Genomic DNA, 12,693 nt, shown 5'->3' with positions numbered 1-12,693 from the left:
CATTTGTTTTCCTGCTGATATTTAGACATAAATCCAGTAAATTCATTTTAATGATATGTTAAGGTTTCATTTATTCAGACAAATGTTTTTTTCAGGAGGTTTACTTTGATCTCATGACATGTTCAGTTCAACCATGTGATCACATCCTGGTCCTTTTCTTTCCCTTTGAGTGTTTTATTATGTACTAGGGGTTTCCCGATATGACAACTTTACTTCAGATACCGATATTGATCCAATATCAGCACGAATCATACATACTTTTAATTATTATATTTTAGTGTGCAATGTGAGAAAAGTCTTGATCTAGTTATATTAAAGAGACCAGTAGGTTATAGATATTTTAACATTAAACTATTGAATATTCTACAATTGAATAAAATTAATAGAAAATAATTGAGAATAACCTGAAAAACAACCTCAATAAATCAAATTAATTAATCCAAAAACATATATATATATAAAAGTGCAAACACTAGTTTATCTTAAACATAAGAATATTCTACAATAAAAATATAAATAAAAAATAATAAAATACCCTAAAAACAACCTCGATAGATCCAATAAAAAACATTTTTATAATTAAAAACATTAGTTTAAGAATATTCTACAACAAAAATGGAACAAATTAAATAAATTAAAAGGCCTTGAAAAATAAATTCAATAAATCCAATAAAAAAACATATATATATTTATATTGTAAACGAATAGTAGTTTAACTTAAACATAAGAATATTCTACAATAAAAAAATAAATCCAATAAAAACTAAATAATATATTTTGTGCTTTTATGAGAAATGTTAAATGTAGCTAAAATAAATCGATACTTGTTTTGTTATGAGACCAATATTTCATATCAGTATCATACAGTAGGAGTTCTCTTTACTCATGAAGTGGAAACACTTTCAGTGTGTACGCTGCAGTGCATTCTGGGATATGTTTACCACCTCATTAGTGGAGTATTGGCTCACTAACAGGGAACATTAGACTACACAGATGATACACATTAATAAGGGTTTTAACAACAAAAACAAGAAACCAAACATTTGAAATGATCAACATTTATTTAATCCCACGTTTCCAACGTTGTCCACGTACACAATCCATGATCTCTGACCTGAATCCGTTCATTTAGTCCGTTTAAACTTTAAAGTCATCTTTTTAGAGTCCGTCGTTCTGCTCAGCTTTCGTCTGCCTCCAGGTTAATGTTGTCACCAAACTTAGCGTAAAGCTGCACCTTCAGGTCGCCCAAAAGCTGCTGGATGGCCGACACGCGTCCTTCAAGGCCTTTCACCGTCTGCTCCAGGGTTTCCTGATGACATCACATAAAAAATTTAAAAAAAACTCCAGTTACACATCGTCCTGTGATTCTCAAACACTCTTAATCTCACTGAAGGTTACGACTAAAGGGCAAAACTCCAATTAAACGCGTCCAAAATGAGTTTTCATGCAGAATGTTAAACATGGCAGGTTAGGATGCCCCCTAGTGGACAATATATGGAAGTAAACCAAGAATAAATCAAAGGAAGTTATAATGTAGCTTTCTTATTATTCTTTATTTTTACAAATCCACTTAGATTGTGCGTTTAATACTTGTGTTTGTGTGAGTGTCATCAAACAGAGTAATCATCTGATTAGACACTAAAAGATGGAGATAATGAAAGTCAACAGGCTATAATACATTCACACGTTCAATCTAAAACAAAAAAACTATCTGTTCTCTATTATAAATCAGGCCCAAAATGACAAAGAAATGCCTCACATGCATGTTTAAGGACAAGATCAGACATTTAAAAGCTATTTTTCCACCAATAAACGCACGATTTAATGTCTACAACACATCATGTCAAACTCGAGGTCCGGGACCCAAATCTGGCCCTTTGGAGCATCCAATTTTTCCCGCATTGTGTAAATAAAACTCAACAATATTTGCTGCTGGTGCTCATAGTTATATCACATGATTGCAGTCATTTTTAATGTTGAACTGTAGAAAAAAACTCTCACAAAATCCTTCAATTTTCCTTCAATTATGACACAATATTTCCCTTATTTAATAGTAATTGGTCACAAAATCGAGGAGATTTAAAGGGCCCATGTTAACTTTTCTGTGCTTTAAACATGATAAAGTGTTAATAGGGCTTCATACACATGTCTAAAGGGTTTTTTTCATTGATTCCATCAATCATTAGTTCGATTATGATTTGCTCCTTTCTTACTGCAGGGTGAGCACAAACACCTCGCTACAATTTGATCACGCGTTCCCACTTTGATGATAAATTTGACACGGCACTGAGCTGGAGAAGCCACGCCTCCAGGAAGCTCTCTGCTGTGATTGACATGTAAACAGACACGCCCACGAAGGTGAGCATTTCAGCCTCCTTTGCGCAATGCTTCCACAGTCTTTCACCGCTGCACATTGAAGGCTGTTGATGTTGTTTCTGCTACTACCAATGTTGATACGCTATCACGTCAACTGCGTGGGAGGAGGGCGGGCCGTCCTCTGGTACTACGTCACAGGAAGGGGAGGGGAGACGGGCTCACACTCAATAGCAGCTTAAATAGCCGTGTGTTTTACTGTAATGTGTAGTTTGGCCGAAAACCATCACAACTGTGTGGATAGTAAAAATAAATTTGCTTTGGTGATTATTGATCCCCCTCGTAACAGAGCGAGACATGCTGGGAAGTCAGTGTCCTGTCTGTAGACACGCCCACTCATGACTATGCATAAGTAGGCCACAAATCAGCCTGTTTGTAGAGTTGCTCAGAAAGTGACTTTTCAGAGGCTAAAACTCTGGAAAACAGGCGAGTTTTGGAAAATAAACCTCAAATACTATGTTTTTGGGGTTCTTAGAACAAATGGAGATGATGGTGAAAAATTACCCTGACATGGGATCTTTAAAGTAAAGATCCTGTTGGGACTGATATCTGTCACTTATTGCTTGGATATTGTCGGTTTCTTACATATTTTGTATTTTATATATACATAGAAGTGCAAACTAGAGCACGATCACTTGAGATCAAACTGTTTTGTATTTGTCCACTGAACTAAAATGTGTGACACCCCTGTGAATCTAGAACATGTGAAAAACAGTAGTTTACTGAAGGACCAAACATGTTCCAGACCCAAACCCTGACAAATTTTTTGTCCAAAGTTTGCTAATTCAATCTTCTCTCAGATTGCATAATATTAATAAGAGACATAAAAAGACTGTGCGTGTTATTTAGTACATGTGACAGACACAGATTTCTCGTAGTAGAATGAATTGACAATTTTCAACCCTGAAAACAGGCCAGGATCCAGGTTTTTAGCCCCGTCTGTCTGTCTAACTGCTTGTACAAATCACAGCGTAAATTTGATGAAATGTGGCATTAAATCACTAACAAAAAAAGATTACATTCCAGACAAATGAAAGTATTTGATGTGCAGTTTAGTCGATATGTGTGATATTAGGAGACCCTCAAAATATACATAATTTCTCAGTAACCATGTGCAGCCGGTAAAAGATGTGAGAGCTTTTATTTCTGGAAAATGTGGATTTGTGAAAGTGGAAAAACTGCTTCCACGTGACAGTAACAACAGCTAATAATCATTTCAACTCATTTCCAGGACATTCCACGCACTTTAGTCTAAAAAAATTGTGAAATTTTTACCAATTGTTCCGGTTATAAGACACGGAGGCAAGTTGGGGACCAAAATAAAGATATTTTACATCCCAATAAAGACTAACCTTTACTATAAATTTAAACAAAGATCAGATATTTTCCTACATTCCCACATGTAGTTACTGTATGGGCCAATGAAAATAGTAAAAAAAAAAAAAAAAAGTATTTTTTCAGATTTCCAGAACGTGTGACCCAAGAACCAATGCACATATGTGACTAATCATTAGTGATGTGAACAGTCTATGTACATAGCTCTAAGATGATTAAATTACAGGGAGCTGAGACATATGCTAAGTTGTTTACTGAAGGCCCAAACATGATCCACACCCAAACACACTTTGTTCCAACTTTGAGGAGCTGACATGTCCACCAGATAGAATGTATAGCAGATAGCTCTATATATTCTGAGAGAGTAGATGGAGCTGTATTCATATACCACAGTTCAGTGTCATGTGTGATGTAGTTTCTGAGATATTAGATGATGAAAATGGAAGAAAATTAAGGACACATGAAAATCGACACATATCCTCCCTCACTAAATTGTCCATATCTCAAAAAGTATTTATCCTATCAAACTAAATATTTACAGAGTGACTATTGAATAATCATGGAACAATTGGTAAAAATTCCTGTTTTTTTTAGACTGAAGTTTTAAAGAATTGCATTAATAACACACATGCACGCACACACACGCACACACCTTTGCAGCCTCCAGCATCTCCTGCGTTTCCTCCTGGCTGTGGCTGATGAAAACGTCTCCGATCATGTACGGTATGGGTGAAGAGTCGTCGTCTAACATCATCAGCTCGTCACTGCCGTCCTGGAGGTTTTGCAGCGTTTTCTGGAAGGTCGAGAAGAAAAGTGCTGAGTCAGGTCTGCACTCACCCCAGACAGAGTTAAACAGAGAGCATCACTGTGTGTTAAAGTTGCTCATTAAAAAGTCAGGAGAAAAGAAAACTTTACACGAGTTAATGAAGTGTCGATATTTTGGCCTATATCAGCCTAAAAATATAAAGATTTATGCATGAAGCCGTAAAAATGTGAAAGGTCAAAAATGTTCATTTGGTGCATAAAAAACCCCAAAGCAGATCAATATGTATAATAAGTTCTACTGTTGTTGATCAGCTGCAGAGTGAATGTAATGTTACCTTCTTATCTTCGATCTCATCCTTCAGCTCTCTCATACGTCTCGTGTTTCGGGCAAATTTGTTGATCTTCTGCTGGTCCTCGAACGTTACAGAAACGTCCTCGATCGACTTCTGAAAAAATAGAAACAAAACAGGATTATTACAATGACTTTCCTGTTTAATTATGTTTTATCTACAGTGGCTTATAATGTATTGTTTGCCTGTTGTTTTTAATGTAAAGTATTTTATTTTAGCAGCGGCTGTTTTCTAAAGCAGTAGTTCTCAACCTTGGGGTCGCCAGATGCCTTCAAGAAACTTTTTTTTTTACAATTTGAGCCCATTTTTAACCTTTTTCTGCAACAACACCAAACTTTCCATATTTTAACCCACAGTTATCACTTTTTCTTGCCATATTTTTGCTCCTTTTAAAGTATTTGTGCTACTTTACTCCCATTTCTGCCACTTTTCCATCATATTTAAATGCCTTTTTTGCACATTTTTTTCCACTTTTAAGACATTTTCAGCACTTATAAACCCTCTCCACCACTTTTTTCACCTAATTTTCCACAAGTTGACCCATTATTGTCAATTTTAACCTCTTTTCACCATACTCCATGATTATTTTGGCCAATTTAACCACATTCACAGCTTAAACTAATTGTTCCAATATTGACACTTTAAATATACATTATGGAAGACACTGACGATATCCAAACAATCAGTGACAGATATCATTCACTGCAGGATTTTCACTTAAATTTCCTTTTTTTTTTAATTTAAGTTTTGTGGAATATTTTGAGGAAAATTGCAGGATTTTGAAATTTTTTTTTTTTTTTTTAGTTCTTTCAACAATTTGAGATAAAAAAATGGTCATGTGACATAAACATGGGAAAACTGGGTGCCCTATAAATACTCTGGAATTTTAATGAATATACATATTTATCTTAGACTGAATTAGTCTGGTAATTTACACAATGTTGCATGATTATGTTTTCATTTGTAATTTTTCGATGCTTTATTGCTGAGGTTATTTTATCTGGTTTATTTGTGGAAAATGTATTGCATGAATATTGATAATAAAATACTAAGAAATCAATAGGAATGAACTATTCTAAAAAAATAACATTCTGTTATTTATGTTTAACGTTTAAAGGAAATTGCATTTGTTATTGGATTATTTTGTGGTTGGACACGCCCCCTAACAGATAATTGTGGTTTAAGAAAAAATTAAAAAAGCAAAAAGCATCGCACATTATCACAGCCATAAAATAAATGTCACATTTAAGTTGATTTTTTTATTACGTTTAATTGCATTTAATTTAATTGCACATTAATAACATTATTTTTTGTTTATTTATTCTTTCTAAATGCTCTGTTTAGTGCAACACTGTTGTGTTTATTACATCAATGTTTCTTTATTTAAGTACTAAAACACTAATTTAATTAATTATGTCAGATTGTTTTCGCTTAAATGTGAAGGGTTTTTTATATGTTATGGATTACGATCAATAAGTATTAAAAACTACAAAATGTGCCATTTCTCAAATAATTGATCAATTAAAAACGGATAGATTCATTTATTACCAAAAGAGTCGTTTGGTGCAGCCCTAATCTTTAAGTATTACTGTATTACTACTGCAGATAGCACAGCACACTTTTAGAGATGTGGTCTAATAATCTGTTTTAATGACCCAACAAATATATAAACATCAAGCTAATGATCCTAATATAACAACTTAATGACCATCACATTATTTACATGGTTAACATCCAGTCAGGATGCTATTTTAATGTGTTTTTGTAACCAATCTGCCGGTTAGCATTTAGCATTAGCATCTAGAATCATGGCATGTAGCTACACGAGGGCGTGACCACAGCCTGCAGCTCTAAACAGTGACTTTCCAACATAAACAACCTCATTATTTAACTAAACACCTCTGATAAATCTGGAAAATTAGCGTTAGTGGCCAAACATTTGAATATTATTAGACAGAAAAGCGGACTTACGACAGGTCCTTTCATTGCGGCTTCCATTGTAGCTTCTTCTTCTTCTACGGTTTAAATGAGCAGCGAAGCTCCAGGTGAAATAAACAGCGCCCTCTCGCATATATAGGGAAAACTACAATATAATAACATAGTAATAACAGTAATTATATTTAAAAAAACAAATGAAATTATTCTAACAATAATAAATATATTACTGTTGTTATACTAATACTAGGATCACCACTATTACTACCAATAATTCTAAACATAATAATAATAAATATATTATTATTGTTATACGACTACTACTACTACCAATAATAATATTAATAATAATAATAAACATATAATATTAATGTTATACTACTAAATCATAATTATAGTATTGATATTAATAATAACACTACTACTACTAATAATAACAACAATAACAATAAATTAATATTATTATTGTTCTAATACTATTACTACAACTACTACTAATAATAATAATAATAAATATGATAATACTAATAATAATGATAATAATCATAAATGTATATATTATTTTTGTTATAGTATTATTACTATAACTACAACAACTACTACGACTAATGATAATAATTGTAATAATACTATTAATAATAACCATGATAATAATAATAAATACTTCTATTATTTAATATTTTTTATAATACTACTACAACCAATGTCCTTATGGGAATATGTGTGGGGGATGTTACACACACGGACAGACACGTTTTACACAACTAAAACAGCTTAGGGTCAAAATGACCCCAGAGGAACACCAATGTGCGCAATATGTGTTCAGCACATTGTAAAAAAATGTCATCATAATAAATGTTATGCTTAATCAATTATACCCATTAAATTAGGAAAAATCATTCAATATGAAGCAAAAGAAAAAAGTCAAGTATTACTTTTTGAATGATAAAAATTGATATCAGGAGGGTTAATAATGCTTTTCTTTTTTCTTCAACTTTACTGATGGATTCTGTCAAAATAAGTGTAAGTCTGCCAGTGAAACAGCAGCGGCTACAGTATCATGTGAACCGGAACTACCAAGTGTAAATATTACTTCAGCAAACGCTGCTGCACCCAACTTCAAATATTTACTTATTGCATCTGCAATGCGACAAGTATTAATCCAATTATGCCCAGACTTAAGTGTTCCACACCAACGTGCTGCAGCACGTGTGTTTGCAATATGAGGAACCACGTTGTTTTGAGCTATAAATGGTCTGCTTTTATGAGCAGTGGTGCTGATGGTTCCACTGGTAGACTGATGGTTTTATTGGTAGGCAGATGGTTCCACTGGTAGGCTGATGGTTCCACTGGTAGACTGATGGTTCCACTGGTAGGCTGATGGTTCCACTGGTAGACTGATGGTTCCACTGGTAGACTGATGGTTCAATTGGTTGGTTGATGGTTCCACTGGTAGACTGATGGTTCCACTGGTAGGCTGATGGTTCCACTGGTAGACTGATGGTTCAATTGGTTGGTTGATGGTTCCACTGGTAGACTGATGGTTCCACTGGTAGGCTGATGGTTCTATTGGTAAACTGATGGTTCCACTGGCAGGCTGATGGTTCTATTGGTAGACTGATGGTTCTATTGGCAGGCTGATGGTTCTATTGGTAAACTGATGGTTCCACTGGTATGCTGATGGTTTTATTGGTAGGCTGATGGTTCCACTGGTAGGCTGATGGTTCTATTGGTAAACTGATATTACCACTGGTAGGGTGATGGTTCCACTGGTAGGTTGATGGTTCCACTGGTAGGCTGATGGTTCTATTGGTAGGTTGATGGTTCCACTGGTAGGTTGATGGTTCCACTGGTAGGCTGATGGTTCCATTGGTAGGCAGATTGTTCCACTGGTAGGCTGATGGTTCCACTGGTAGGTTGATGGTTCCACTGGTAGGCTGATGGTTCTATTGGTAGGTTGATGGTTCCACTGGTAGGTTGATGGTTCCACTGGTAGGCTGATGGTTCCATTGGTAGGTTGATGGTTCCACTAGTAGGCTGATGGTTCCACTGGTAGGCTGATGGTTCCACTGGTAGGCTGATGGTTCCATTGGTAGGCAGATTGTTCCACTGGTAGGCTGATGGTTCCATTGGTAGGCTGATGGTTCTATTGGTAAACTGATGGTTCCACTGGCAGGCTGATGGTTCTATTGGTAGACTGATGGTTCTATTGGCAGGCTGATGGTTCTATTGGTAAACTGATGGTTCCACTGGTAGGCTGATGGTTCTATTGGTAAACTGATGGTTCCACTGGTAGGCAGATGGTTCCACTGGTAGGCTGATGGTTCCACTGGTAGGCTGATGGTTCCACTGGTAGGCTGATGGTGCTGGGCTGTGGGCTGGTGGTGCAGCATTGAGGTCCCTCAGCTGCAGAATGTGCATGAAGTCATAAATGCACGATACAAACAGGGGATTCCAACTCCTACATCAATGTGCCGTTCACGCTACAATCAGGACTTTGTCTTCATGGATTCTAAGGCTGGTCACAAAAGGTTTAATACACACTGAAGATGATCTTTGTTACAAGACTGGATCATTCTTAAAAACACCAGATTTAAAATCTCATCCAACCCAAAACTGTCCAAAGTTCTTTACTAAAACAAGGAATCTCTGTCTGTCTGTCTGTCTGTCTGTCTGTCTGTCTGTCTGTCTGTCTGTCTGTTTGGCTCAAATATCTCTGTTCATCAGGAACAGACAGAGCTCAGACTTTCATCATGGCTGCCGTTTGGTTCAATGGTTTGCAACGTGGGTTTTGTTTGGACTGCAATAATATCGTAGATTAATTATTTCACAACATTGTCCACCGGAGCGAGTTACATGTGCTCCAGGGCCAATTGCTGGAGAGCCCACGCCCACTTCCTGGTCTTGAGCGGAGCAGCAATCCACTGTGTGCGCATGTGTGCGTAATTCAGAATTAAATTTATATGAGGAATTAAGTGTTTACAAGGTCAGTTTAAAGATTATTTAACTTTTATTCTGAATTAAAGAGGAATTAAAACTCCCACTTTTCTATAGCAACACATGCTGTACTTCCTACAGACACTGCATTAGTGATTTATAAAGAAGCAAAGGTTCACTTCCTTTTAAAAGTGATTTTTAGAGAGAGGAGGGGAATTTAATTTAAGGGGAAAACTACATTTCAAGATGCAATGTGCTGGAACAACACTGAAAAGGATGAGTATAAAAATATTAGCAACATAAACCAGTTTAAAGTACTTTTTAAATCATAACTATAAGGAAGAAGAGCAACAATTTTACCTATAGGACAGCAATAGCATATAATATGTACAGTATATAATGGTATAACATATATTGACACTTACTCAATAAACATAATAAAAGGTTTATATAGTGTTATAGAGAATATTGTTAATTTAAATATTGCCACACGATATTTTATATTTAAAATGTAATCAATGAAATGTGTAGTAAATATTAAATAGTATAATATTGATATTTTGTGCATGTTATATGTGTAAATATATGTATGTGTGTATGTATGTTTGATGTGCATGTATAAACTGTGTAGAAAAAATATTGAATGTGTATTGTAGAAATTGTAATATTAGTTTCCTAATAGTTTTTTTTGTGATATTATCTAAAGAGCCTTGTTTTGTGTTTGTAGGTGTGTATAAGCCTTTCAGCTCATTACTTAGACAAATTAATTGTTGTTTGTTATATTTTTTTTTTTTTATGTTTTTCTAAAGACTGCCAAAATGAAATTTAAATACTTGGGTAAACTTCACACATGTACAGTACGTTCTCTGCCCTGAATTATAATGCACATTTTTTTTAGGTGATTTTCACATTAAAAAACAGCAAAGAATTCATCAACAGCCTTTGATCATCTCTGATTGCATTGATCAGCATCCTTTGTGTCGGAGTCTGAGGTGTTAAAGCCAGACTGGTTGAGATAAGGATCCAATAACAGGGTTTTTGCAGTTCAAAATGTTTTTGTGTTATTTTATTTAAAACACTAAAGTGACATTTTTAGACTCTTCTTCTTGTTGTTGTGTACACTAGTTAAAATCTGTTATTCGTGCACGTATCTGGCTGAAATTTGGTATAAATTATGGATGTGTACGCATCAACGTTCTGAGCCCTATTTTCGATTTGGGACCCCAAAAGTAAAAATAGACTGTCGATTTCTCATTTATTTGCGAGTCAAATATTACGATGGTTTGTGGTACAAATCATTGGCACATACCAATATATAAATGGGACCCATTACGTATCATGGAGGCTTCCGTGGGCCCCATTTTTCAAATTTCTACTCCTCCGTTAGTTCTCGTTAGATCAGAATGCAGTTTGGTATAAACACTTTATGAATGAATATGATGAGACGCTCTGAGCCCTTTCTTTTTAAATGGGGCCTGGGGGCCCACCAGCCATTTCCAGTCATTTCCAAATTTATGGGAATATAGTCGTGTGATATATTGTTTCAAAGGTAATTCAACGTAGATTACAATTATGCCTTGCACAATTCGATTACGGGCCCACCCCCCTTTTTTCGGTAATTTCCATTGAAGTCGTTTTCTCTTTTATCTGTGAGTCAAATATTATGACAGTTGGTGGTACTGAATCATTGACACATACCAATATATGAATGGGCCCATTACTTCATATGTGCCAGGGGGGCCCCGGGGGCCGCATTTTTAAAATTACTACTCCTACGTTAATGCTGGTTTTACTCTGTGGAACCGAGTCATTTGACTGAATTCTCGGCAACATGGTTTTGTGCTATTCGGCACAGAGACGTTCCGCGGGCCCGGTCGTAGTTCATCCGAACTTGTTTAAAATCAGCTCTTGCTTTATTTTGTAGAGCTCTTGTGTTCCTCATCGTTTCCTCCTCTGACACACACACACACACACGCACACGCACACACCGTAGCCTATCCACACATAGCTGTCAGATGTTTGCTGGAGTCCCTCTCCTTTAGCCCTGGGGTTAAATCCCTGAAACTCCAACTCCCACAGTAACCCAGAGTATTTCAGGATTTCTTCTCTTATTCATCTCAAAGATGTTGAGTTACATAGCCTGAAGTCAGAACTAAGGCATAGTTATCGATCGATCTATTTATAGAGGTTGCAGTTTTGTCATGTCATGTTAGAGACCGGTTTGAACATGCGCTCGCCACAAAGAACAGAATAATCCATAACATCTTAGCATGTGGAAGACCTTATGATTCGTGTTTTCTGGATCTGAAGCTCTAACCCAACCTCTGCAGTAGATGCAATCAGCCCAAAGTTAATCAAGACTTCTTTATTCATCTGTGATTGGATGCAGACACTTCTTTTTTCCTTTATTAGGAGTAAAAATTATGCCAAAAACTCACAAAACATGTTTAATTCACAACCAATGATTCACAAACAAATTCATTGCCGTTTGCAATTACAAAACATTCACAAATGAATGCATTTTGTTTTGCAAATAAGAAATGTACCTATCAAACTAAATTCCAGCATGTTTTACACACACACACACCACACACACACACGCACGCACGCACGCACGCACGCACACACACACACACACACACACACACACACACACACACACACACACACACACACACACACACACACACACACACACACACACACACACACACACACACACACACACAGAAACATGTCTTCAATGACAAAAAAATGTGATTGATTGTAGATCAAAGCAACCTTCTTAAAGAATAGCAACCCTCCATTCTGCTGCTAATCACAAACTGATTGATTATGTCAGGAAACCTTCAGTGATGTCCGAGAGGAGATTAACATGAGCTAATCACATGCTTTAACCAAAGAGCAACAATTCATCTGTGAGAGGGAATACAATCCATCACCTAAAAACCAGTCCCGCCCACTAAGGACACACACACACATATATATAACAGGACTG

At 35.9% G+C, this 12,693-nt stretch overlaps 1 protein-coding gene across 1 annotated transcript; it reads right to left on the bottom strand.

Moving 5' to 3' along the window:
- Positions 1-1,042: 1,042 nt before the first annotated feature.
- pfdn4 (prefoldin subunit 4) lies at positions 1,043-6,922 on the bottom strand. The gene is made up of 4 exons (XM_028454213.1): positions 6,795-6,922; positions 4,809-4,919; positions 4,361-4,501; positions 1,043-1,309 (listed from the first exon to the last, which is right to left on the bottom strand). The coding sequence occupies exons 1-4, from the start codon at positions 6,819-6,821 to the stop codon at positions 1,178-1,180; spliced, it is 411 nt and encodes a 136-aa protein (XP_028310014.1). The 5' UTR covers positions 6,822-6,922; the 3' UTR covers positions 1,043-1,177.
- Positions 6,923-12,693: the final 5,771 nt, after the last annotated feature.

The sequence above is a fragment of the Gouania willdenowi genome, chromosome 7, assembly GCF_900634775.1.
Source record: "Gouania willdenowi chromosome 7, fGouWil2.1, whole genome shotgun sequence".
In the NCBI taxonomy this organism is placed as follows: Eukaryota; Metazoa; Chordata; class Actinopteri; order Blenniiformes; family Gobiesocidae; genus Gouania; species Gouania willdenowi.
Note: the sequence above shows the minus strand (reverse complement) of the source record. Positions and strands in the feature narration are given on the sequence as shown.

Excerpts from the sequence above, each read along its gene's own strand:
- pfdn4 (XM_028454213.1), bottom strand. The coding sequence starts at position 6,821 with ATGGAAGCCGCAATGAAAGGACCTGTC. Across the intron at positions 4,920-6,794 it reads CCGCAATGAAAGGACCTGTC|AAGTCGATCGAGGACGTTTC; the intron begins GTAAGTCCGCTT and ends CTATTTTTTCAG. Across the intron at positions 1,310-4,360 it reads AGATGCTGGAGGCTGCAAAG|GAAACCCTGGAGCAGACGGT; the intron begins GTGTGTGCGTGT and ends TGATGTCATCAG.